The 27,737-nt window shown below is 39.1% G+C and overlaps 1 protein-coding gene across 2 annotated transcripts in view; it reads left to right on the top strand.

Moving 5' to 3' along the window:
• RORB (RAR related orphan receptor B) overlaps positions 1 to 27,737 on the top strand; it is a 134,873-nt gene that overhangs the window by 102,582 nt on the left and 4,554 nt on the right. For both annotated transcript variants that reach the window (XM_074856085.1, XM_074856084.1), the window contains exons 4-8: positions 2,543 to 2,944; positions 19,630 to 19,751; positions 21,936 to 22,068; positions 23,990 to 24,097; positions 25,208 to 25,318. In XM_074856085.1, the coding sequence (XP_074712186.1) occupies positions 2,543 to 2,944; positions 19,630 to 19,751; positions 21,936 to 22,068; positions 23,990 to 24,097; positions 25,208 to 25,318 (876 nt within the window). The remainder of the gene's footprint in view (positions 1 to 2,542; positions 2,945 to 19,629; positions 19,752 to 21,935; positions 22,069 to 23,989; positions 24,098 to 25,207; positions 25,319 to 27,737) is intronic.

Genomic DNA, 27,737 nt, shown 5'->3' with positions numbered 1-27,737 from the left:
ACATTGCCCTCTGCCCCTGTCTGGGTCTATAGAAGAAACATTTTAATGTTTAGTGCTGAAAATGGACAGTACAGCAGTGAAAAGCTTCATCGTGTATCTGATAGCAGGGTCCTTTGGTCCTTGCAGCACTCTGGTCCACCTTCCAACCTGTGGTGTGACAAGCTGTGATGGGCAGGCTGAGAAGGTGCACCACACCAGAGCTGTGGGAAGTGGGAGGCTTGGGCAAGGCTACCCACAGCTGACCTACCCCAGCCACCACTGTATGTGCAGAGAGTTTCCAGCTCACAGACATATTTTAAATGGTCAGGAGATATGAGAAGAAAATGTTCTATTTTTGAAGGCAGGTTATATTAATTTTGATTGTCTGGCAGAAGTTTTCTGTCTTAGAAAGTTTACACAAAATGTGTCATTTGAAATTAACATTTATTGATGGAGAAGTTACTTAAAGAGCTATTTCTTTAGATGGCCCACAGATTATAAATTTGGTTTATATTTGAACTCTAATAGGTCTTTTCCTACCTCAGTGTGTCTAATGTCTCACTGAAACAACTTGCTCACCAGTCTCACCAGTCTGGGAGGGGCCTTGCAGTCTAGCCTTTAATCTGTGAACTCTTTTCGGTCCTAGCATGCAGCTTGCTTCATGCCTTATCTCCTGATTCTTCCCAGAGGAGATTAAAGTAGTAACATCTTCGTAATTTAACAGCATATGCTTTCCTCCTAAAAGTAATATCTTCCAATGATTTGAGGTATCACAGGAGCATTTCAATGTGACTGACAACACTTTCTTCCCAACCTGTAATTCAGGGACCACTGCGTACAGACAAAGGGAGTGATTCTTCTGACAGCATTACTTTCTTCTCTCATTGTTTGTGTAAGGGTGTTTACACTTATACAATATTAAGAGCTCCTGCAAGTTTAAAATAGGCTGTATGGATTTTTTTAACAGAGAAATTGAATGTGATTTTTACCTCTCAGCCACGTAACAGATTCATTTTTATCATGCAGAGGCAGGATGCTAATTGACAGCAGCTGGAGAATCCAATTAATGAATATATAATGAGAATAAACAGTGGGTGTTTGTTTTTATTACTGAGGCCCTAAATTTGAAGAAAATACACAGTTGCATTTTTCAAAATACAGTCATTGTATATTGTCTGTAAGGGTGTAGTGCATCGTGGATGGATTCCAGGGCAGACTGTGTTCGTGTGATGTAGCTTGCAGCCTGTGTGAAGGACTGAAAGTAAGATGAAGTTGGCAACAAGAAAAAAAAAAACCTCTTAGTGTAAAAAAGTGCAAATAAATTGAAGAGGCTTCCATCTCTTTGTTATTCTGGCACTGCCTTTTCATATTATGCTCTTCCTTTTCTGTTCTTTTTCCGGACTAAAGATTTTCACATTCATCTACATGTGTAGGCTCAGACTCTTTTCAAGAGCTATATCTGAACTATGGGGGAGCAAAAATGAGAGCCAAGCCCAATCTGTGCTAATAAATGTGATGATTCTGAATTGATCCCAGTTACTGATGGACTGGAAATACTCAGCATTGGAAAATACACCTCATAATGCATAGAAATTAGTATTTCCAAAGCAATGTCCTCTTATCTGTACTCTGATAAATTCTGCTGAAAATATCCCTCATTTGTTTTAGAGCACGATTCACAACTATCTCTGCTCTGAGATCCCAGATCTAGCCCAGTAGAAAGCCAGAATTTATAGAGAGATGGGGTGGCAGGGGGTGGGGAAAGATAGTCAGCTATGACCCACTGTATATGCAGGCTGTGGATTTACTCCTCCTAGTTACACAGCAATCAGCCTGTCATTTTTGAAAATTTCAATCTCAGTCTAATGAACCCTGTTCCCGGGGAGAGTGGTTTGCACTCTGATGTTTTCCTCCCTTTCTCATCAGAAGGAATGCATGGATTTGTGCATGAAGATTATGTAAATTGATTGTGTAAATCCCTGAGACTTTCCTCTGTGGAAAAGATGACATTCATTTGTGCTGTTTACCTTCAAATCTGTTATTTTCCTCTAGGTTCTATCTCTAACCTGTAAGATTTTTTTTAAAAAAGTGTGAAGATAACACCCCATTGAAATGATGTGATAATAAGGCTTTAGGGCTTGTTTTCATCCAGAGTACTAATCCTGTTAGTGCACTGTTTAAAGGTTTGTGGAAAGTTGGTAAATCACACGGAATATGAATCTACAGACTGTACATTTCATACTGGGTTGTTGTTCAGTGAACACAGAGATATAAAAGGATGCATGGTCTTTTTAACATTCACAGTGGGAAGTGAGTTACTTGACTGAGGCCTTCCTGTCAAACAGGAGTCATTGTCATCACCTTGTAAATCCAAACACACAATACCTTTTCCTTTGTGAGACACATATGTTGTAAAGCTTTGCATCCTATCTCATTTCCACTGAAAAAGATATTTCCACTGCAAAAGTAACACTGAGAGTAAATATCAAGAGAGCGGTGGGGTTGAGGGGAATCAAGAAAAAATGAAAGATGAAATTGGTTCTCCTTGTGCTTTGCTTTTCAGCTGTGAAGTTTGGAAGAATGTCCAAAAAGCAGAGGGATAGCTTGTACGCTGAAGTGCAGAAGCACCAGCAGCGACTGCAGGAACAACGACAGCAGCAGAGCGGTGAGGCAGAAGCCCTAGCCAGGGTTTACAGCAACAGCATCAGCAATGGCTTGAGCAACCTGAATAATGAAACCAGCAGCACCTACTCAAATGGGCACGTCATTGACCTGCCGAAGTCCGAGGGTTATTATAATGTGGATTCTGCCCAGCCTTCCCCAGACCAGTCTGGGTTAGACATGACTGGAATCAAACAGATAAAGCAGGAACCTATCTATGACCTCACCTCTGTACCAAACTTGTTTACCTATAGCTCTTTCAACAATGGGCAATTAGCTCCGGGGATATCCATGACTGAAATAGGTAAGGAAAATTCTTATTCCTCCAGAGTAATGTGTATATATATGAGCTAGATTGTAATACCATCTCTCTTAAAATATTATATAGGCATTCTAAACACAAGTACATAGTAGTTACATGTTCACACAAGAGTATATGTGCACACACAGGGAATAAAGAAAAAAAATCCGTCTGGCAGTAATTGACACATTATCAAGGCAGTTCTGTTTTTACCAAAATCTGCAAATTATGCAGTTTCTTAAACTCAGCAGTTCATGTTGTGCTTATGAAATAGGAGCATCAAAGCAGGTGATGAATCAGTCAGAACCAAGTGATAATTAGTAACGGAGAGCTTGTTCCAAATGAGCTCATTAATAGTAGGGTTAAATGATCTCTTCAGCCAGCCGCCTGTACTCTTGTCAACACCCAGAATCCCAGTGGCAGCTAATTCTAGGGTATTTATTGTCAAAAAGTACCAACTCACTACTTCTGATGCATGGATGTACATGCAGAGCAAGTTCACTGAATTTGTGAGGTGCACAAACTCTGAATGTAGTTGCATGGATACCCCTGCTCCTCTGCTTGAATGCCTTGGAGAACCTCTCCCTTGATTTCTTCTTTGAAAAGTAGCAAAGAGACCACTCTGTGAGATGAGATGGTTTGAAAGGTAATGACTAATGGTGTAAGGAGAATTTCTGTTCATCTAATGCCTCTAGTCATACCTCTGCAACGCAACTGGAAGTACTGCTTCTATTATAAAAAAATAACATGAAAGAATATTGACATCCTAATTAGGTACTTCCCACCTCAACACATGAAGTATGCTGAGTCAGTTGTGGTTGAGAATATAATCAAAGGGTAACACTTTGTTAATGGAATTTAATTAAAGAAGAAGGGAAACAAAAATATGGTATTCAAGAGCACGTGTAACAAATTAATTAATGTCACATCATAAAAACCCTCTATAGTTCTGGCCTGGCCTTTTTGCCTCACGCATGGGGCACTGAGATGTGTAAACTTATGTCTGTACTCAGACCTGCTGAGGTCCCTGAAGATGTGGCATGCACTTGATTGATATATATTGTAGAAAGGGTGTATGTAATAGTTACTGTCCGATAAAAAAAAAAACGAAGGCGCAGCTAGAATCTGCAGCATGTTTTCTACCCATGGATGCTCATATACTGAAAGCTGTGTAACAAACTCTGTGCTTTAGCTTTGAATTGTGCAGGAGAAAGTTACACTTTTCTGTCACTGTATTTGGTGGGACAGGTTTTGTTATGAAGTTGGGCCTAGGCTGCTGTCCAGTGTACTCCTACACCCCCAGCATAGCAATACAGAGGATCAGTGAGGAACATGTGCTTCAACTTCCCTCTCAGCTCTTGTGGCCATATGAATATTACTCACAAGTGGCTTGTGCAAATCCCTTCTGCAACATCATCTCATGGTACTCCAGACCACCTGAGAAACAGTTTAAAGTCATAAGGGCTGTTTCCCTGCAGCACCCTGTGCTGAAGGGAAGTGTTCCTAGAGAGACTCAAAGGAGGTACCAGAAATATGACAATTCTGATAGTCCATGAATTAGCATTTGTGCTCGGTTACAGAAGTGGTCCTAAAGAGAAATTATGGCCTCAGGGCTATATCCTTAGTGGCTAAAGGATCCCACTGAAGTCACTGGGATCTTTTGACTCATGGAGCTTTAGAGAATCTCTTGCAGGATTGCTTAGAAATAATGCCTCGTTCTTAAATTTTTACCAATTTTTTTTTTGCTCTTCTATCCCTAAACAAGCCAGCCCTAAACCCACCCCACATTTCCCAGTCTTTCAGCCTCTGTGTCATTTGGCCAGTGTTCCCCTTCTGGAGCACACAAAGCAGTGAAAACAGAGCACAAGGAACAGGAATAGCAAAGGGCCTGTCTCTGTCTGAGCTGACAGCAAATTCAGGTGTTGGGATTTACCTCTCTTCCTTTTTAAATTGGAACTGAGGTTCATAAATTGCTAGGATTTTATGCAAGTACTGCTGTATGTCCTTTGTGGTACCTACAGCAGAGAAGTAAAGTTGTTAGTGAGATATAATGTAGTATAATGGATCAACTGACACAACTGAAAAAAATGGAAGAGATGTACCGTAAAATATTGGGATTAGTGCACAAGTGAATGATATTTTCAGTGTTTAAAAACAAACAGAACATGCCTCTTAATGCTGCAGTGTGTTGTTGGACCATCTGTAAAGCTGCAGTCTTGCAGTCAAAGCAGGAAAACTCGAAGCACTGGAATGCATTGATTTTATATTACAGTGTGCTTAAATTTCACTGCAGCATTGTATCTTACTCACTTCAGTGAGATTTAGGAATAAGCTCAACTGATGTTAACTAGAAGTTACTGACTTAACTGTCAGATGAAATCATAGAGAATACATAGGAGATGGAAAAGGTGTACTGCATTAAACCTTGTGCCTGATAGAAATTTCTTTATAGTACCTTGTCTAGTGATATACTGAACTGAAGCTTTAAGTACCCCAGATCCTGTTAGTTCTTCTCCTCGCTGAAGACTTTCTACCAAATTCAAATTTCTAGACTTAGTTTTCTTCTGGTCTTTATATTCTTCAAATGCATGTATTTTTTTAAGCGCAAACTCACTTGCCACTTGCCTGATCTTGAATGCAACCCACTTAAATTTTTCCTCGTAAATGAATGCTTCAGACTCCTTCCATCCTCGAGCTCCTAAAAGTTGCTGTAAGCTCTCCAAGGGACAGACTTCTTCACAGGCAGCCAGAATTGAAGTAGTCTTTGCAGCTTCAGCATCACATGTCAACAATATTCAGTTCACTTATTCCTTCAGTGCTGTTGCTTTGCTTGTTTCTCACACAATTCTGTCCTGTATAGGGCAATTTTTTTAAGATACCTCTGACTGCACATTTCCAACTTTGAATGTCATTTTGTCCTTATTTTTCCAACCTTTTCAATCCTGTTACATTGTGTCTCACTCCTCATTGATGCTTTGTGACTGCTTTTAATTTAGAATTATCTCTTCATTTAATTAGCATGCTGTGAACCCTCTCAGATTATTAATGAAAATGTTAAATGCTTGTAAAACTAGTTCTAACAATGGTCTCTGCTACACCTGACTAAACAGCTTGCTGCAATTGCCTGAATTACTCTAGTATTTACTTTTCCCTTGCTATCCAACAGTAAGGTTCTCTGAAAAATCCAAATAACAAGTCTTCATTACCCTATCAGTTTGATTCAATTACAAAACCATTATCTTCTAAGATACCCTATGACATAATTTACACATCATTTACATTCTTTTCTTCACGTGTTAATTTTCTAATTCCACCAAAAAGGAATTGAAATGGTCAGGCCTACTTTGATCTTTAACAGTTCTATGCTTTAATTTGAATGTGAAAGTGCTCTTTTTCCTGAACATACCTTCATCTACTGTAGCCTTTGTAGTGGAAATGGAAATTGTTGAACTTAACAGTTTTGAAATTCAAAATTTTTACATAGCAAACGTTTCAACACCTAGTATTAGAATGACACAGCAAGCAAAACATAGCTTATCCTGCATTGCCTGCTTGCTAGTATCTCTAAATACTGTACCATAAAGTAGGTGTAAGAGAAAGAGGTGCTGACAAATTAAAGTTACATAGAATGCCTTCACATGCGTTTAGTACTAGTATATTCCTCCAAATGGATTGCATAGTCCAGGGTACAACCATACATTATTTGTACACTATAAAAAGCAGGAGAGGTAATGTTTCCTACAGTAGAGAGGGCTAAGTAGAAGAAAGAGCAGTTTCAGATACAGACACAAATTGGTCGTGTAACTGCCAGGGCTTATGATGGAGAAAAGCTGGATAAAGTCAGGTAATTCCCCATTAGGCAGAATTGTGCCTTAGGCTCAGCCCCACTCAGTATTCCAGTTCCCGTTACAAAAAGAAACTCAAAGCATTAAAAAAATCAGTCCAAAACTCATAAATAAGCATACAGGAGCAGAGCCTCAGCTTGTCATCAACTGCATTTCCAGGCCAGCTCCTTTTCATATTAATGGAGAAGTTTTCATTCTTAACTCAAGGTGTCTTATTGGAGACTCGATCTGGATTTGTAGCCAGGTGGGCAGACCACAATGTAGATAAAATGCAGTGACTAGATGAGTTGGGCAGGCTCTTTTTCTACCTGTCCTGCTGTCTACAGGTGGCATGACTCATGTGTGTCCCACCAGCCATGGATGCTGCCAGCATGGGAGACACCCATTGCCTGAGGGTGCGTGCTGCCAGGGATCCCACAGCATGGTCATGTTTCTCCCTAGCCACCATGCCACCTGCATATCTGAGAAGGCAGAAATTCCTCATGCTGCTGTGGAGGGAGCTCAAACCGTGGGGTGAAATCAATTGTCAAAAGCAAGAATTTGGTCATTTGCAGAATGGTTTTCTCCTCACAGAGAGCGTTGCAGAGGTCAGCTGGTGGTGGGGAATCATAAAGGGAGAAGAGAGCTCCATTTCCTGACCCTGGTAGCCCCATAGAGGGATGGCAATACTTTCTCCCAAGTGTGATTTTAAATTAGTAGGTATTAAATGCTTATTTTTAGACTTGATCAAATTAAAGACCATCTTGTTTAAATATATGTGCATAACATTATCTGTCACTGAGCTGAGCATTGCATTTTTCTCACAGAATATGTGACTCAGATCTTCGTCTGTAAAAGTTAATGGAAAAGTTTCCCTCCCTTGACTGCAGTTGAGATTACCAGCCTATCAGGATAGGATAGGACACCAGCCTATCTTTTACTACCACCTAAAGATGAGAAAACAATATTAGCAAACACTGTTGTGGAAAAAACACGTTGGTTAAGGGTTCACTCCAGGTCAGATTGAAGAGTGCCCTATAACAGTGTGTATTTAGATAGTTAATAAGGCACAATTAGAGCATACAGGAGGTCGCATAGCCCAGCCTCTATAACTACAGAAAAAAAGTATTATGTATATTTACAGGGTATTTCCTCAACATCAGCACTATTTGAAGGTACCCAGTGGTTTGAAGGGCTTATATTTCTACCAAAATTAAAGTCAAATAGTAAGTAAGGTTGGTAGGCTCGGTCTTGATCTTCACTTTCCCCAACCCCTCTGACCCTGCTCTGATGATTTTAAGGTGGGCAATAGCTCGCTGGGGCAGCCATGTGGTGAGAATTGGAGGAGACATCACATGCCCTACTCACCAAATCCACCATAATTTAGTTTACTCCTCCATGCCTACACTGTTCATGGATGTCCACAGCACTGTATGTTACATATACAATATATTTACCAGCATCAGACTAATGTCTTAAAAAATATTCTGTGCCTTGCTGTTGTAGGTTGCAAAAGCACTTCTCCAATGTGATAAGCATTTTTTATTATTATTCTTTAACTTCCTTCTCTATATCTCCAGGACTTGTTCCCTGTGCCAAATCAAGTGTAAATGGACAGCTTACTGAACATGTATTGCTCAGTTATATGTTATTTGAAGGAACAGATTAGGGACCATCACACTCAAAATGCAATGTACTCTCTAACTAAAATCCATACCTAAGGTGACATAAAAGTCTATGTTGATGTTTGCTTTACAAGGCCACCACCCACCACACAGTGAAGCATAAATGATGGTTTTCTGACTGTAGTCCTGTGCAGTTTCTTCACTTCGTTTTCTAAGCCATAGTTTAATATCCCTCCTACCCAGCTGATAGTCAAACTTTGCAGGGCAGGTATCTACAGCCTTCCAGCGGCATTTCAGCAGAGCAATGTTGCCATCTAGTGATCAATTTAAAATGTGCAGCATGTGCATTGCGCAGATACCCTTAGGGCACTATATCTTACCGTCATTACCTATTTAAAGGTGACAATCAGAATAAATTAATATTTCAGTCTGTACTCATTTCAGTTCATGTGACAAAACTTAGAACTTCTGCTATTTTTTTAACTAATTAATTTTTTTACCCTTTTCATACACTCGAGAACAGAGAATGGCAAGATTTAAAACTAATTTGACAGCGTTGCTCAGTTAAGAAATGTTTTAACTTCATAAAACATGGACAGAAAAGTGGAGGAATAAATTAGAGCATTATGATCCAGAAGCATTCTAGCTGAACTCTTGCTGGAGTGAAGGGTGGGTTTTTTATAATTGTAGATTCTGATTTTTTTTAAGCATATATTTAGAAATAAATTTAACCAATAAAATCAACAAATAATTTGGCAGAAATATTGAGAAAGATGTAATATTTTTGAAAGTTTTTAAAATTTTCTAGTTCTATCTTTTCCCACCTCCAAATTAGTAATCTCTCTTTATTTGTAAATTTAGTCCAAAACCAGCCTAATTATAGATTTACATAAAGATTTTAATGAGTTTATGTTGCGCAACCCGGTAGTTTAAATTATCCAAATGTTCATAAATAACTGATTATGCTTTTATCTTTTACTAAGTGCATATTTTAGCACTTAGTGATTTAAGAAGACTTAGAGAGAGCAGAGTTTGTGTTATAACTTGATGTAGATTTAGAAAATAAAGACTGTTTTCTAGAAGGCACTATATTTAAACACCATTTTTTTTCACCCTGTGATTTTCAAATCACCAAGCATCCACTGCCTCGCAGTAACTGCAGTGGACTTTGAATCAGACGTAAGGTGGTTCTGGCAGTCCTGCTTGACTACTCTTAACACAAATTATAGCAGTTCAATAAGCACGATGCAGTGTGCCTTTCTACTAACTCTAGTTCAAATTTATACAGTAAAGCAATTAATCTAAAACTATTTGAAAAATACAGTAGATAGCCTAAAAGTATACCTCAGGCTGGGTTTTCCTGCAAATTATAAGGCTTATTGACTATTTCTGAAAGCAATTTGCCTTCTCTTTCAGGTAAGTCAATTCATATGTCAAATGCAGGCCAACTAGTAACATAACAATAATTTTACAAAAGATGACCATTGGCAGCATTCCCAGCTAGGGTTTGATCACACTACAGACCATGCACTATAGATGCTGCAGAAAATGTTATTTTAAATATTGCCCTTTATGTATGTTGTGGGGATAAGTGTTGCAAGTGGGAATACACTCAGGAGTTCTGTTTAAAGAAAGGTAAATTTTAATTACTTTTAGCATATGATGCATTTTTTCAAGAAAAGAACATTTTCTACCGACTGTTTTTCTGCAGCATCCAAGACAATGAAGTCCCATCTTAACTATGGTTGCGACTTTTTGAACAAAATAAGCAACTGGATTAAGCAATAGGATTATTCAAATCAGTGACATCTTTTAACTGAGATTGAGCATGGGGAACATTTTGTGATCTTTTGTTGTTCTGTTTTACTTACTTTTCAGATTGATTTACAAATTAATTTAAAAGTTACATTAAACAATATTAAAAACAACCTTATTTATAGCTTACATTTCTAAAGCATGATAATATAGTTCTTTAAAGTGGGTACATTTCTAATCCATTAAAGCAAATTTATAAAGTTTCTCCTTTTCTCAAAAGATATGAATATTTTCTTGCATAACCAAACTTGAGAAAATATGTTCATTCTATTGAGAATCCAGAAAGCAACCATTTGTCACAGTCAAAATATGTAAAATACCATATCATACATCCCATATATTACCATATATCATGACAATCTTCTCAGGAATAGCACTGTACTGTGAATATTGTCAGATTACAAATCACACAAAAAGATCAATGTAAAGCTAATGGTATAATGAGTACTGAGGCGTGCTGTTGCTGCCAGTCATAGGAATAGCCACTTGGCTGATTCCCTATCATATGCTTCAGAGCAGCAATGTCAGTAGCAGAAGAAATGGCAACCGGCTTTCTGCAAGAAATCCTCAAAAAGAGAACACCAGAGCAGGTGACAGAGCATGGAGGCCCTGGGACATGTGCAGGGTTGTGTCTCACACACAACCCATGGGGAAGCAAACATTGCATTGCAGATGAGAATCAAGAGGGCAAGGCAGTGATGATTTAGGAATTACTGCAGTATGTCAAAGTGGCATACTATCTGCAAAAAATGGTGTGGTTTGAGTTAGTAGTGATATGTCACTTACTTCCTCATCTGAGCAACCCATTTATCTGAGCATCAATGCTCCTTGTCCTTAACATTTGTGTATGTGGTTTCTGGGCTGTCAGCACCAACAATATGCTACTTACCTTGTGCTTTCTGAGAGCTTAATCTGGGGTCCATACTGTATTTCTTTGTCATCCTGAACAACATTGTTTGATTGTTCTTTAATCCTCAGGCACAAGGAAGACAACAGAAGTTTGGGGGTTGCAAATTTTTTTCTTTCCCAGTACACATGCAACATCCTAAGTTTGGCTTCCCAAAGCCATAGTTCACTTTGTCACACTGTGTGCCTTCTGTCTGGCAGATTTCATCACTCCATGCTTTTCACTACTTTCCACCTTATTCTTGAGAATAACGTAATTCTGTTTGTTACGCAGTTTGTGATGTTGTTCCCAGCTCTATAAGTAATGATGTCTTTCTTCAGTCCATTCAGTTTTGATACTTTATTTCACAGATCAGCAACAATCCTTTTATACGAGAGTGAAAAGATATGAGAAAAAGTTGGAATGAAACACATGGGAGAGGAACATGGATGTGTTTAGTGGAAAAATGCAATGAGACACAGAGCTCAGACAAATGCTGAAACTGATTATCAGAACACATTGTTTATAGTGCAATAGTCTTGCAGGGATAAAAGTCACAGGTAAATTAGAATAGTTAAAGCAAGGTATTAAGGCATGGAGTTCTTGTGTTCCTTCTTGACTGCATGGACATTTTTTCTCTTGATCTGTGAAATCTCTGGCATTGCTTACAATAACCAAATTGTTTCACTTTCTGACACTATATCCTGACACCATTTTCATCCAACTCAGTTGCCACTCTACAGGAAAATAAAACCATCATAGAATGTTTTGTCATTACTTTTTAAAGTATTTCTATACCTAGATTGCTTAAAATCTTTATAAAAAGTTAAATGAAAGCCTGTGACAGTGAAAGAAGTGCTAAAATATATGTCTAACCTCTCCCAGCCTTTTGCAGACTATGATGGGGCAAACCCTTCCAGCCCTAGTTTAAAACCCTTACTATTCCAATTGTTCCATGCATATTTCTAGGTTTCATAACGAACAATGTCCACTCCAAGCAATGTTTGCTTAATTTTAATAAATGGAACCACATTCTTGTTTCAAAACAGTCTCAATTTTAACATAAAGATCTCTTTGTGTGAACTATGCTGGAAGAAGTTGGGAAAAAGCTCATCTCAATAAATCTGTGATAATTTTATGGTGCTTGTACAGTCCATGTCCTGTAAACTCTAGCTGTTGCCTTGGTTAGTGCTTTTGCTGACAGCTAAATGATTTTTAATCAGTATAAAATATACTTTTTTTATTAAATTGGCTGAGACCCAGGAAAAGTATTAAAAAGTGGAGACCTTTAAGCATTTATAAAGATCCTCTAGGATTTAACAGAATTCTGTGTCCATCTTCTAGGTTCCTCCAGATTAGAACTTCATTCAATTGTATTGTCATTAATTTATTAGAATGTTTTTGAAAGGCATGTGAATCTGATTTATTTCAAAGGAAGAGAGAGGAAATACAGAATTCACACACATAACATTACTTCAATGTGCAATCTGTTCCTGACAGTAAGCATTCAATAACTTGAACACAAGGGAGGGTTATTCCTGTACTAAATTCAAGCACTTCTGGTCTTATATGAGTGTTTTAATGTTTCATATCATCTTCCTAGGCTGCATATTGTGTAGTGTTTCAAATTTATTAAACAAATGGAGGTTATGAAACTTGCTAGTCTATCTATAACACTTTTTGAAAGGGAAATCTTTTGTTCATTATGACATTGAGAATGCCAGGCAGAGATGAAAAATGGGATGAGATTTTTGCAACCATTTTTAGGAAAAGATGTTCCTGCTTTTCTGCAAAAAAAGTTCAGACTTTTCAACCAGTTCATTTTAAAACATTGGGGTCTATTATTCATGTTTGACAGCAACCACAAGACATACTTTTGCTTTATTCGCTGCATCACTGCCTCTACTACTAAGAATTTCTTGAGGTAATCTGTGTAATGAAACCCTTTTGCAAAACTCTTCATTTTTGCAGTCATAATACCCTTGAATTAGGGTACAGAAGAGTGTTGATTTGATACTAGTTTGGCATTATTTTGGGTCCTAGAATGAAGATTTTATTTAGAATGTCTACCTGGAGTTTTTATAGTTGTACAAAGTGATATGCATGCTTACAGCAGCCAGCCAAAGCTGTGGTGTTATTGCAGCATTAATTCAAAGTGGATCCCTGCGAGAGCTCAACTTAGGATATAAGCTGAGATGAGCTCTTAGCTACTCAACTGGATCCTAAGGGTAAGTGGCAAATTAAAAATTCATTATTCATTTTAATTGAGGATGATTATCAGTGTTTTAGGAGGCACACTTCAAAGTTCTTCAGTTCCCAGTGCAAAAGAAGGGAATGCTGAGAAAAACTAGACTGTCTCCTGAGAAAAGAGAGACAAATGAAAGAACTAAAGAGCCTGTAGGAAACAGACACTGCTGAGTGCTGTGGATAATTTCCACTTAGCAGGCCAAATTCACAGCTGATGAGTGTTGTATGCAGTCCATGGAGTTATTACACCCATCCCCACCAGCATTGTGCTTGACCCCAAGTTGGAGTCTTTTCTCAGTATTGTAGTTTGAGATCTCCAAATATTACAAGGAAATGTCTGAAAAAGGCAGGACTGACTCACCAGCTGATGACAGACCCCTGCAGGTCTGTGCTATGTTGAGTCATACTATCTAGGTTGCAATGTTCAGTTTTCTGTATGTACTTGGAATTCAAGCAGCTCCTAACCTACTGGTGCAATATATGTTTGAGCTATCATAACCTTTGGAGAGTGCCTTTTGTGAGGCGTCTACTGAAATCTAAAATAAGAAATTACAGTAGGGGGAAAAAAAAGAAAGGGGGGGGGGGGGGGGGGGGAAGAAAGAGCACACCAGAGTAGCCTAAACTGGCAACAGAAAAGGTCATTTGCTATTCTGGAAGTTGTGAGCTGTAGTCCCCAGTTTATGCAAGAGGTATATAGCTTGTGCACTGTTGCTCTTCCCTTGCAACACATGCTTTTGGCCTGTTTTGCGGATGGAATAGGGCTTCTTCAGTCTTGCTATCTGCCCAGTCCTTCTGTCAGGACTGTCCAATACTTCTTTAGCTGCTGTACAGCTTCAATGAAGGGAAGCAGAAGTCTCAGACACTTGGCTTCCCACAAGCTTTGGAAAAGGGGCTGCTCAGCAGGTGAAGGAGACAAACAGCCTTAGGGAAAAGCAGAAGCTGTGACCCAGGCCCATGTTAACCTCAAAAGGCTGTGGCTGCTGGCCAATCAGCCTGAATAGACCAGGCCCTCATACATGTTCATGGTGTCTCTTACCCAGCCAAACACAGGGGATGGGTGATCAGAGAGGCAATGGCAAACGATATTTGACATGTCTGTAGGAAACCAGGATGGGTTTGTTGCACTAATTGTGGTGTAGCTTACTTCACTGTTCACTGGGCTATCCTGACAGAATGAGGTCTTTTTGTTTTCTCTGTAGTTTTAGATGGGTGAGGCCAAATTTAAAAGCCATTTCTTTTGCTAAAACAGCATTGATCTCTCATGGTCCTCCTCATCCCTATCTTGCCTGTGTTCTATATTCCATATCTCACCATTCAGATGCTGCTTTTCCGCGATGGATTCATTTAACTCTTAGCACCAGTGAGATCCCTCACTATGCTTCAGGACAGTTCCCATCAATATTTGCACGTGGTCTCTTTCTGGTATTGGCCTCAACAGGCTGATTTGTAACCACCAAACCACAAGTCCAGGAGCACGTTCTGTAGATGTTGTTTATTCTGTTACCATGCTCTCTTGTTTCACCCACAGTACATGTACATTCTTCTGTTACATTTTTGTTGCTCCATCTAGTCCTGGGCAATGAGGCCATCCTGTCTGACAAGTTGCATGTCACAGACCATAAGAGTACATACATGCACACAGTATTTCTTTCAAGAAACCCGCAATTTTTTCTCTGAATGAGAACAAATCTTTTTGACAGATAATCCTTCAGCTTCCTGGTATAGTTTTCAGCTTCTTCTGGACATCTTCTGTTATGCATTTGACTTTTTTTCAGGGCTGCCTTGCAAAATCCCAATTAATTTATCTCCCCATCCAGCTGGCACCTTTCAGGCCCCTACAAGCAGTACCCAAACTGCTGTTACAGGAAGGGCAGCACATTTCCACCTGCTGCAGGGCATGGAGGCCAGCCGGACGTCTCAGATTTCTGCTTTCTGGCCGAACCAACCAACAATATCTAGGTTCTCTTGTTGCCCCTAAGAATGGGCAAGACTTTACAACTAGAATAATGAGCCATTATAGAAAACCAGTCAGATACATACAGGACAGAAATGCAATAGAAGTGGTGATTCCAGGATGTATTTTGTTTGAGTATATCTGATTTTTCAGGACCTCATATTGGTTACAACTATTGACTGTTTTCCTGATTGAGTATTTCTGGTTAATCTCTCTGGAAGCAAATACTTTTTTCTAGACTTTTTTTTTTTTTTTTTTTTTTTAAATGAAACATAGCATTTGTACAAAAAGTGTCTGTTTTCCATGAAAGATTTCAACGTACCAATACTAAGAAATCTTCAAAGTTAGAACCACACTATCTAATGTAAATGATTCTATTTCACAGTGCATGCTGGATTTCAGGCACTGGGAACATGTTATTTTCTGTGGGCCATCTCCCAGACAGAGTCAATCTGCCAGGATCTTTCAGATCTGCCAGTGTCTTTCAGATTTTCTGTGGTATCATGTAGTATCAAGTGATCATGATGCATGGTAGGAGATATAGCCCTAACATAATAAATCCAGTATATAGACAAAAGGGGAGGAGTGAAGCACCTAGTCTACATTTGTGTTTACATACTATGGCAGATAAGCTTTACAAATTCTGCAGTTTACAGCTATAGTTACTACAATGCTGGTGGTGTACTATCATGCTGGCTCAGTAGTTGTTTTGGTTGGAATTACTAATTTTCAAACAACAGTTGCAGCAGTTGGTGCTTGTAAAATAAAATGTTGCTGACTTTGATTCCCACACCTGAGTGGCCAGCATCATCTCTTTTGTCTTCCTTCTCATAAAGCAACCTTGCAAACCTGCTGTAACTTATATAAAATGGAGACTGACAACTTTTCAAGCAGAAATGCAGTTAACATTGATGTCACAAAAATGGGCTTGTCTTTTATAGTCCTAGCAGCCCATCCAAACAGGACTCCTGCTTGTGTTCATGCAGCTTCCCAGTGCAAGGGGACCCTTGAAATCTCTGGCTCAGGATTTTTGAAAACAAAATTAACAATAATCAAAACTTGATGCATGGAGTAACTGTGTTGGACTCTTCTAGCCTGGAGAACAGGAGGGACATAGCAGTTGAGCCAGAAAGGTAACAGAAGGGTACCTCTATAGGCTTGAGGCTACAGACTGCATCAAGGCAATAGCTCTCCTCACGCTGTATGAAGCAGTTTGCTTTCTTTCCTCATTGTCCCTTTCTTTCTAGTTCTACCAGAAGAATTAATCATCTGTTGAACTCAGTTGCCAGCAGTGCTTCAGAGCTGCCAAGTCTCACAGAAATGTATCATATTTTGGGTACAGCACAGTACCTGTGCCATATGACAGCACAGGTTTACATGAGATGTCAGAAGTTGGGAACTTCTTCCTGCATGGGATTTGTTGAGATGTGTACTGATTCAAATTTCATTAGCAAAAAGATGCTAAAATCTGAAAATGTCAGGAAAAAAGGCTATGGTCTCTGAAACCTTTTGAGAGTGATGTTCTTTACTCTGCCTGCATTGTATCTTCTGTTGCTGGACCATCTGAGAAGCCAAGACAAGCTTATACTTCTTTCACTTTTTGCATCATGTCAGCTCTGCACACTCAGTGTATGCTATATTTGCATAAAGCTCCTTATAGGGACTTCAGCATTGAGGGTAAGCAAGCAGCCTCCTCTGCTGCTTATGCTGGATGAGCAGTCCCCTCCTCCCCTGACACCCAGTGTACCTTTTCCATCACACACTCAGCCTCACTTAGCCTGTGGTGCAAGAGTTTCAAGTCTGTCTTGCACCTGATTCATTTTTGGATGTCAGCATTCGGAGATGCTGCTTGCTGTGATTGCCCTAGGCCTTCACACATATATAAATGGGTTTTAACGTCAGCTCAACATAAGCACAAGTACATAAGGAAATGATGTATGGGGGTAACACAGGATCCCATCCCTGCAAAACCCTACCCTGCAGAGTTTGTCAGCTCTTCGGTCCTAACGTAAATACAGAAATGGTAGGAAAAGAAGAGATGCTGAGAATCTTCACAGTAATGTAGAACTGCTAATCAAGTATATTTTGAGGTCAGTGGTATGAAAAGGTCTTATTTTCAGATTATTAGTATCAGGTCACCTTATCTGATTCAAAATCTGTCTATGCAGTAGTGTTAAAGTATTTGAGGTATTTATTGTAAGCATTTTCTTTATGTCAAGAGCATGAATATTTCCAGCTTTTATAACAAATAGTGAGGCTAGGAGAGCTGGGCTAGGAAGCACAAGAGAGAAAAAGACAAACCTATGGGTGCAGAGATCAAAATCCTTCACTGTTCAGGCTGCGGAATTGTAATACAAGTTGAAATCACACTTCTTTCACTGCTGGTTTAGATACAAGGCCTAAATGTTCCTCTGACCATACCTCAGTTCTGTCTGGTTAAATTCTTCCAGGAACATGACTGACAAAACCTATAGCTTGAGCTTACTTTCTGCGGTCAGGTTTACCGTTGGTAAGGATGTTTCCAGAAAGATGATGTGGTTAAAACTGTCCTTTAAATAGAACAATATGTCAGTAAACATCTGAAATGTGATTTTTCTAGAAAAGGTGGGGTTTGCTTGCTTTTCAAGTTAAAGAAATGCAAATAAACCTTTGTTGATCCTTTTAAAAAATTATGTTTAAATTAATCACCCCTTTATTCCAACATGCTCATTTATCTGTAAGGTTTTTACTATAAAATGCAACGGCTTACTGTCAGGCATTAAGACTTGCATCCAGCCTTCCATAAAAGAACAATTAATAGATCCCTGTATTCACTAATACACACTTTTAGTTATCTTTATGCCCAAGTCAATCCTTCCATCAGGAAACCTAAAGATAGTGTTGACCTTTAAAGGAATACCTGTAAAGATTAAATTGAGCAGGTTTTATTGTTCCTACAAAAACCTGGAACTCTTTTGTGTTTTCTTCAGCACCTTTCCACTGATCTCAACTTAATAACTGTGACAGTAGGGTAGGCATCTCTCCTTTAAATAACACTCCTATAGCAGTGATTGCAGGAAGTATATACATGTTTACATTCATTTTTCTGCTTTCCTTCTTGATGCTGTTTTTAAATTCAGTCAACATTTGGCCAAAGAAGCAGTCTTATTTTGGGACTTTAGGCACCAGATTCACCCACAGTATGCAAACTGTTGGGGATGTGAATAAGCAAATTATGACATTCCTATTTCTTTCTACTTCCCATGCTCAAGTTTGGCTAATGCATTGTCAACGTCCTTTCCTTTTTTGACAAACACATTTTCTGCAAAATGACAGTTCTGCCACAAGGGCTTCAGTTCAGTTGTGTGACTTCAACTTTGTTCCGTTGTTTAAAAGGTATTCAGCTTAAGCAATGTCTTCAGGCTGAAGCACTGAGCTTCATTAGACACATAGGTCTTAAAGCTGCAAAATAAAAAATCATCACATTTCTATAGCACATTTTATCAAGACATTTCAACTTCCAGTGCTAATGAATTCATGCTGACGTTTTTTGTGAAAATCTTTGTAATCCACTGAAGTGGCTTAAAGGGCAAAGATCTACTTTAAAATACTTCCCTGAGAATTTTATTCTTAGTTTCAATGGAATCTCAGGCCAGCACTGAATGCTTCCCTTTCCCCTTGCATCCTTTATTCCATGTTACGCGGGATTTTCTAAGGCTGCAATTTCAGAATAACTTTAAGGTAACTTAATCCTGTATGTGAGATCTATCCCCCCATCTTTCCTTCTAAAACCCAGGATACTACTTCTAGCTTTCACCACTTGCTATCACCAGTCTCCATGTTCATGTTCATTAAGCTAAATGGGAAATTGATCTAACTGAAAACTAACTTGAGAAAAAAGAGAAGAGACCTGTTTCCTGTTTCTCTGACATGAGTCATCCCAAGGTAATGCAAATGCCCATGTCAGGATTGGGTAGTCAGAGCTGGGCAGCTGCAAAGGCTTGGGGCAGACAGAAGTGATCAAGTAACCAGGGTCTCCAAATGACATATGTTTAAACACAATAAAAATAAACCCAAAACACTTACAGAATGAAAGAGTCTGAATAGTTTCACCAGATTCATGTTATTTTCAGGTGCTGATCCACTGTTTATCAGGCATCGCTTGGCTTTGGGCTGAATACTGAAACATTTTGCAAAAATCATCAGAAAGTTAAAAAAAAATGAGAAAGGTAGCATTAGAAAGAAAAGATTTTTTTTAAATCTGCATTTTCCAACAACCTTAGTGTTTTCAACATTTTGCCATTGCAAATCACTTTTCAGTGTTTTACACAAGCTATTTTGTATTCTTCTCTTCACAGATCGAATTGCACAGAATATCATTAAATCTCATTTGGAGACATGTCAATATACAATGGAGGAGCTACACCAGCTAGCATGGCAGACCCACACATATGAAGAAATTAAGGTTTACCAGAGCAAGGTACAATACTGTAATATGATTTTTCTTCTGCTCCCTATGGTTTGAAATTGTTAACAGTGTAATGTCTTTGGCAAGGATATACTGATAAGTTTCATACAGGTCAAAATAAGCTTTTAAATGTCTTTGAGGAGCTGGTTACAGAAAGCAAAGGAGTAGCACTTCATAAAAAGAAGCAACAGCTTTCCAGCATGTTGGGATGTTTGCTAATGTCGAAACTTAGGCATAGTTATGGAATCCAGCTTCCCATGCTTTGCTTGTTATCACAGGTCTAAACTTCATGCAGAAATTCCATTGACTTTAATATGATCAGGAATTGATCCTCTGTTGTTAGGATTTTAAGAAGATAAGACAAGCTAACTTTGTTTCCTTATAATTTTTAAAATATCCCGTCGTGGATGAAAGTATTAACACGGTGATGGTTTAGCAGGAAATCTAGATTTATTAATAACTAACAGCAATTTATCATTACAAAATAATTCAGAAATGTTGAAAGAAAGAAAAGCGACTTATTTACAGATTCTAAAATGACAAGATTCACACTAACTTACTTAACGGTACCCTAATTTATACTTATATGCATGCGCATACACAAAACACGCAGAGACAAAAGTATCTGGATCCAGTAGAATGAACACAAAATGTACACACACACAGAAACAATAGTTTCTGGATCCAGTAGAATGAAGTTCATACCCACACACCAATAAGCAGAGGAAGAAAGGGTGAAAGAGAAGCTACCTCAAAGAAAAATTTCCCTCTCGAGTTTAGAGCAAATACTCACAATGCCTTGGCATTCCCCAACGGGCGATAATTGAGACTCAAGCGGGTGGACTTCGCCCTGGCCTTCCGTCAGCTCTGGCAGCAGATGACACCTGAAGGGTTTGGTACCTGAGAGGCGTCCCAGCTCAGGGGAGGTGCTGGTCACAGGCCCGCTGCGATCCAGGAGAGCTCAAAGGGTCTCCCTGGTGGTCGCAGTTTATAGGGTCCAAGATAATTGACTTTTGTCAGATACCTTCTGGTGCCTTCCAGCAGTTGTGCAAGAACTTGATGAATGTGCAACTCTGTTATTGTTCCCATTTGACATCCCAGGCACAGGTGGGTCAGGCCCTTAGGAGATGATGGGCCAAACCATTTCTGAGCAATCAGGAGGGGCAGGAGCCAGGCTCATTAAGGTGCTTAACGTTAGCAGTCCTTATCTCCACAGATTGGTGTATAGCTCACAGGATGTGGGTGGAATCACACCTAGCACCAAGCAGTCCAACAAGGAGTGGTGGGGAGGGGTGAGAATTGCACCACCACATCCCCTTTTTATGCAAATAACAATAGTACTGACAAACTGGAAGTACTCCTTAAATTGAAATTTTTCAAAACTGAGGGGAAAAATTATCTTTTTACACTACATTTTTGTTCTACCTCTATGATTCTCAGGTCAAGTTCAGACTGTTTTCCACTGGCACCTCTTCAGATGTAGTCCAGTCAGCAGAAATCTTTGTGCCTCTTGCACTGACATCACTAGCAATGATTCTTCAGTCAGATTTCAGTTGGCACAGTAGCTGATCACACAAGAGACAGAAGAGTCTCCAGCTTGTTCGTTGAAAGCTGAGGGGCTATGCAATACTAGCAAGAATGAAAACACACCACAGCTTGCAGAGCTGTGGCATGCAAACCAAGAACATCTGTTTACATTTGCACATTTCTGTGTGCAAGGAAAATTATTATCAAGAAGACACAATTTTGATGTAATCAGTGTTCAGATCGCAATGATACTTGAATTATATATTATTTTAAGTTTCAAACTAGCAAAAATATTCTGTTGGATAACTTAATAGCACCATGCCACTCCTGTAAGAGTACTCTGGGATGTTTACATTGTTGGTGCCACTGTTTGTCTATCATCTCACACAAAAGCCAACATTAGAATCACATTTTAACATCAGACAATACATTCTTCCCCTTAGAACTGGCAATGCCAGAGTTCAGATCGCTGGGGCAACCGGCTTGTGAAAACAGCCTTCTAATGAAAAGTGTCAGGTACCTTGAGAAGCAGAGATGCTGCTAGCTCTGCCTGGGGATGGGGACAGAGTCTGAGAAGAGCACCTTTCTGCAAGGCCACCTGAAGAACTTAATGCACTGATAAACCCACTTGCTGACTGCTTTGTTTTTCCATGTGTATTTTTCTGGAAGACCAGAGAAGCTCTGTGGCAGCAGTGTGCCATTCAGATCACCCACGCTATCCAGTATGTGGTGGAGTTTGCAAAGCGCATAACAGGCTTCATGGAGCTCTGCCAGAATGACCAAATTCTCCTCCTTAAGTCAGGTGGGTAGACTCTGGAGCCTTGAGACTGGTTAGCACCCAGCACATTAGAAAAGTGCTCTGCTGTCTTGTTCTGCAAATCATTTTAATTTTGAAGGAGCCCTAATTTCAGTCTGTTTCATTAGTTACATTAACCCTTCCATGTTTTTCCACGTTAATCATGTTATTGCCTTATGATCCCCTTCGCTTTACAGTTGATTGTGGATTTTTAAGTACACGTACGCACACAATCATTGCAGAAACTGCAGTCTTCAACCTGACATGTGGTGGAAGGGGCCTGCAAATTAAGCTGGTTGAACCAGTCATCTGCCACCCTGTAAAATCCCAACTTGTCAATAGTGAAACGAACGAAGGCTCACCGGGGCCTGCCTCTGTGGTCATCTCTAATCTTTTTAATGAGACTACAGAAATACCCTCCAGCCAGTGCACAGGAGGGAAAATCCCTGTGGGTGCCAGTTGGTTTCAGAATAAATGAGAGTGGATTATGGCAGCGTGCTCCGGCCGTGCTCTCTGTGCGTGCCTGGGTGTGCAGGTGTGTGTATAAGGGCAAGGGGAGAAAGGGTTTCTTTCCCTGTCATGGGACGCAGTAATTTCTGTCCTCTGTAAGAATCATGACAAGATTTATTGCTACTATGTAGTAACACTGCCAGACTCAGGAGGACAAAATGGTGTGACCAAGTGAACTGCAACTGGTAATTAACTGCATTTACCCTGTCATATCAGTTTCTTGCTCCGTCCATGTGTAAAAGGCAGGATGCTGTGTGAGGCAGCTCATTAAAGCATAAGAAATTATTCCTATTTCAAGTGAGAGCTCTTCATTAAGGCTGAAAGTCAGTGTGATTCAGCGCTCTGTACACAGAGGGCTGTGTCTCAGCGTGGGGCTGGATGGAGACAGTGGGCATGGATGCCAAGAGAAGGGATACAGAGAGCCTGGAAACATTCAGGCAAACCTCCTGGAAAAACAGAGTCATAGCATGAGAACTATTATTTTAAAGCTCTTACTAATTTCGAAAATTCTGCAGATGCCAGTGCACTCGAAGTAACTTCCTTCATTTGTCTGGCAAAGTTAGCAACACAACTGCACCCTCAGAAAAATATATAGTTATATTTGACTATAGTGTCGGACAACTCTGTTCAGCTTCAGCATGTATTAATATGTCGGGTTTAATTTTCTGTTTTTCTGTCAATGCTGAGCAGGAGTTAGAAAAGCAGGACTCTTCACTCAAAAGCATGCCTGCAAAAGAACCCTCAGCTTCAGAGTTTTGGATTTATCTAAGGAATGCTTAAAATTTTTCCCTTCGTTTTCCCAAACTGTATATTTTTGCAGTTAGGAAATTATAAGGAAAGATAAGGAGAAAAAAAGAAGGGTTCATTTGGCTTGTCCCCAGCCTGAAAGACAAGCAAGGGAAACAAAAGTAAAATCCAGTTTAAGGGTGTTCTTGACAGTACTTTTATTTTCTCTCTAAAAACACTTTGTAATGTTCTCCACTTCCAGTCAAAAGAAGCTGGGATTTATATACACATTGAATGAAGCTGCTTTTTTGTATAAAAAAAAAGGTTTAGTTATTAAAAAGGAGTTTCAATAAATGTCTAATTTTCAGGATAAAATATTTCAAATTGAAAATATTTGCCCCAGTCTAAAATCAGATTAAGTCCAGGCTGCAATTTGGTGCAATGGGGGAAAAAACAACCTAAAGAAAAGGTGGTTAGGCTGGGACAGGAATTACACTTTTCTATACTCAAAGCAGACAGAAGTATTTTTTTCTCTCATTCAGAGACATATCATCCAGATAACTTCAAAGAGTTCCTATCTCTGCTGATGTTTCTAATGACTGATGAATTCCTAAATATCCTCTTGAAATTTCCTATATTCTGACGTTTTGCAGTAATGTGTGTTACTTTTGCCCTTTTTTGCATCTGATAGGCTGCTTGGAAGTGGTTTTGGTGAGAATGTGCCGTGCCTTCAACCCACTCAACAATACTGTTCTGTTTGAAGGAAAGTATGGAGGGATGCAAATGTTTAAAGCCTTGGGTATGTTGGTCTTCTTTTCAACCAATTACACTGAGCGACATTGTGACAAATTTGTCTTTCTGAAAATAGTGACCCACAGTGAAAATCTCCAGTAAATGTTGAATCCCCAAACATCCAAATCAATAGACTGGAACTGAGAAAGAAGAAAGATGACTCCATTAGCTGCTTGAAGTGATAGGTGTTTTTCTCTAACAAAAAAGAGCAGCATGAGTGTTTTTCAGATAGATTTCTTATTCTGCCATCTGAAGTTTTGATAAAATGTGAGTTTATGGCAGGAGCCAAACAGTTTGTCTTCACAGTTCATTTATGGTAACTTAATCCTGTATGTGAGATCTAATTGTGTCCTGCAGAAGTCAGTTTTAGCCCCAGCAATACGGGGACTAAAATGATGAACTACTACAAAATATAGACAAGGACTTACCTAAAATATTGTTTTGCCTAAAACTTTTAAGCTCATTTAGATTCATATATTGAAACAATTTCTTCATTTCTCAACATGATATTAAGTGCTACCTGAAAAGTTAATAGCTAAATAGAAGTGTTTTGCCCATCCATGAGACTGATATATTATCAGAAATCTATTCAGGACTAAACTCAAAAAGAGAAATTTGCCTCAAATGTATATATTTATCATATAGGTACATATATTTTTCTTATTTGCATATGGATAAACATGACACAAGTTTAAAGCATTTATGAATGTGCATTAGTTGATTTATTTTGGTCTTTATGATGTTTTCACAAATTTTCATAAATAATTGTACTGTTAATAAAATTATATATGTGAAAGATATTTAGGACTGGACATTCATACTTCTTAGATTTAATATCTGTTTAGAAATAGCATTTATTTCCACAGTGGGAAAAGTAAACCCTCTTCTAATATGTTTACAGTTTTCGTGCAGGTCATGCCCCTAATTTTTGATCTTTAATAGGTGTTTTAGTGATACATTTTTGGGGTAGACGGAAATTTAATAGCTGATGAAAGACACTTGTTTTAGTACAGACATTCACTCACAACTTTATTTGACACCAAAATAATCCACTTTTCATGGCAGGTTAAAGAACTGATAAATTGCTAGCATTGATTTTGTCCTTTGTGATCTGCAGGTTCTGATGATCTGGTGAATGAAGCATTTGACTTTGCAAAGAATTTGTGTTCCTTACAGCTGACTGAGGAGGAGATTGCCTTGTTTTCATCTGCTGTTCTGATATCACCAGGTAATTTTTCATTCCAAACACCACAATGACTTTTTTTTTTCATCTCTGTCCAACTTTATTTCTATTTATTTAAACAGCTGTTTAGGCTGTATTAAGCAATGTATTAAGCAATGGAATAATACCTGAATTACCCAAATATACCTCACTCTGGTTTTGGTAGACTGTCAGAAGTTGCATATACTGGAAATAGATCCAAAGTGTGGGGGTAACACACATGGAGCAGAATTGTGCAGACAAGCAGTGCAGGCTGGTGTTCCTCCAGACCACATACAGAGAAGCATGGTACTCAAGGAGATACATGTTCCTCCTAGCATTTTCAGGGAGCTCAAATCTCACTGCCCTGAGCAGGTTATATAGTCCCTGACTATGATGGTTTTTTTCTGTGGGTATAAGAACATGAGCAGTAAAAATCTGTGAGGTCCTGTCTGAATTAACTCCAGGTAAGAGGTGGTGATTCCAGAGACAACGTGCTCTTTTCATGTATATTTGCATCATAACTCTGCACAGGCAAGCATGCATTCAGTGATTGTTAGCTGTCTGACCACAGAAAATAGGTTTTTATAGTTGAATTGACTCAGAAAGTGGATCTAATAGATAAGCTCACAGTTTAGTGTGGGATTTTTAAACATGCCTCGGGGGAGGTAGACCACCAGTTCCCACTAAGAGTATCCTCCTGAAAGGCCTTTTCAAAAAATCCCACCATGAATTATTTTTCCAGCCTGTTCTGCTAAAGGCTTCCTCTAGGTCACTTTGCCCTTTTGCACATCTGTTGTGGAGATTATGTTAGGCAGAATTAGACTAGCACAAATGGTGTCAAAATGTTCATTCTTATCATTAATGACACCTACTGAAAGGACTCTGCTTCTTTTATGTTCCCTTTGAGCAGTTCTTCCGGTCATCTGCTCAGAGGTGAAATGTTTGAGCCAGCGGCTCTTCATGGTGTTAGGCCAGGATGTTCTAGAGAGCATCCAAACAGCCACCATTCCCGCCTCAGAGGTGTCCCAGCTGTGCACAGAGGTGAGAGCTGCCTGTGCAGTGTCCCCAGATGCTCTGACTTCTTCTGGGACTTGCGGTGTCCTGATGGGTCCCTGTCCATCAGCCCTCCCTCGGTCTGAAAAGACTGCAGCTGTACTCCTGGTTAGCCTTAGCAGCCTGTTCAGCAGACTGACCCAGTGCAAAGCTGAAAACAACCTGGAAATTTGTTTGGGGTCTGGGCTGTGAAGTTCTTCGGTAAGATATTAACAGAGATTGCAGAAGGTGGTTTCATTGTTTCCAGCTGACTTCCCATTATGAAGCCAAAGGAAGCAGAAAGATGATGGTGGGATCCTGTAAGCAGGATCTGTATTTCTCTTTTGTAACAACTGAAGGTTTTTTTACTCTTCAGTTTATTGTCTTACAGTTAGGAACAAGAAAAATAGGAATCAACTGAACAGACAAGCAGTAAGATAATTTTGAAGCTGATTTCAAAGCACTTTGGATCAGATGGGGCATCTAATCTGTAAGGAGGAGATAAATCAGTTATGTAATTTTTAACCAAACTGAAAAGAAGTCATGTTTCTGCCTCCCAGGTAAACATGGGAAGGAGAACAAGTTATAGCCCTATTCAACAAAATATGGTTGCAGAAAGCTTCTAGCATCTCAGAGTGTCCTGTGCCTTAGGACAAAACCTATTTAAGTAATGGAAAGTTTCCCATTGATTTTAATAGATTTTGGATCAAGTAATTTATGAAATGTGCTTAGCTACATATAGGCATTAGATGAACATCAAAATTCTGATTCAGCTCTGCAGTTCCACATATGTCCCTTTAGTTTGCAAAGCACCAAAATGTCTTGCATTCTGCTAGAAGCTCATGTTGCCTAAGTATCCATGCTCATTTCTACTTCTTGCAGCTGTACTGAGTAGTTGAAAAAACTAGCAACTCAGCACTGGCTTTGAGCCAGCTGTATTGCAGGCATGTGTTGACAAAGCTTCTCCATTAACTCTAGTAATGCGTTTCAGTCCTGATATACATCAGTCCTGATACAGCCTTTCAGAGCTGAGTGTCTTCTGAATAGAAGCTTCTGTTTCTGCTAAGTAGTAGAGATAAATAGAGGCAATTCCAAGGTTTTTTTTCACTATAATCAAGCTTCAGAGTTGAAAGTGGTACTACAAGATTAAATATTTCAATAATCCACAGTTCCCCATTTCACACCCAGTGTGGCTTTTTTCTTTACAGTGTCTCCTATTCCTTTAACAAAAACAAAAAATAAGTGAAAGTGCTTGATGCATGCAACTGCTTATTTCTGTAGTCTGTGAGCATGTGTATCTTTAGTCATAGAAGACGCAATAAGAAAGAAATGATGGGATTCAGCAGCATGTACATTAGCGAAAGCAATCTCTTTTCCATAAAAAGTCTGCAAATTTGGATTGTGCAGATAA

Source organism: Strix uralensis, chromosome Z (assembly GCF_047716275.1).
Source record: "Strix uralensis isolate ZFMK-TIS-50842 chromosome Z, bStrUra1, whole genome shotgun sequence".
NCBI lineage: Eukaryota > Metazoa > Chordata > Aves > Strigiformes > Strigidae > Strix > Strix uralensis.
Note: the sequence above shows the minus strand (reverse complement) of the source record. Positions and strands in the feature narration are given on the sequence as shown.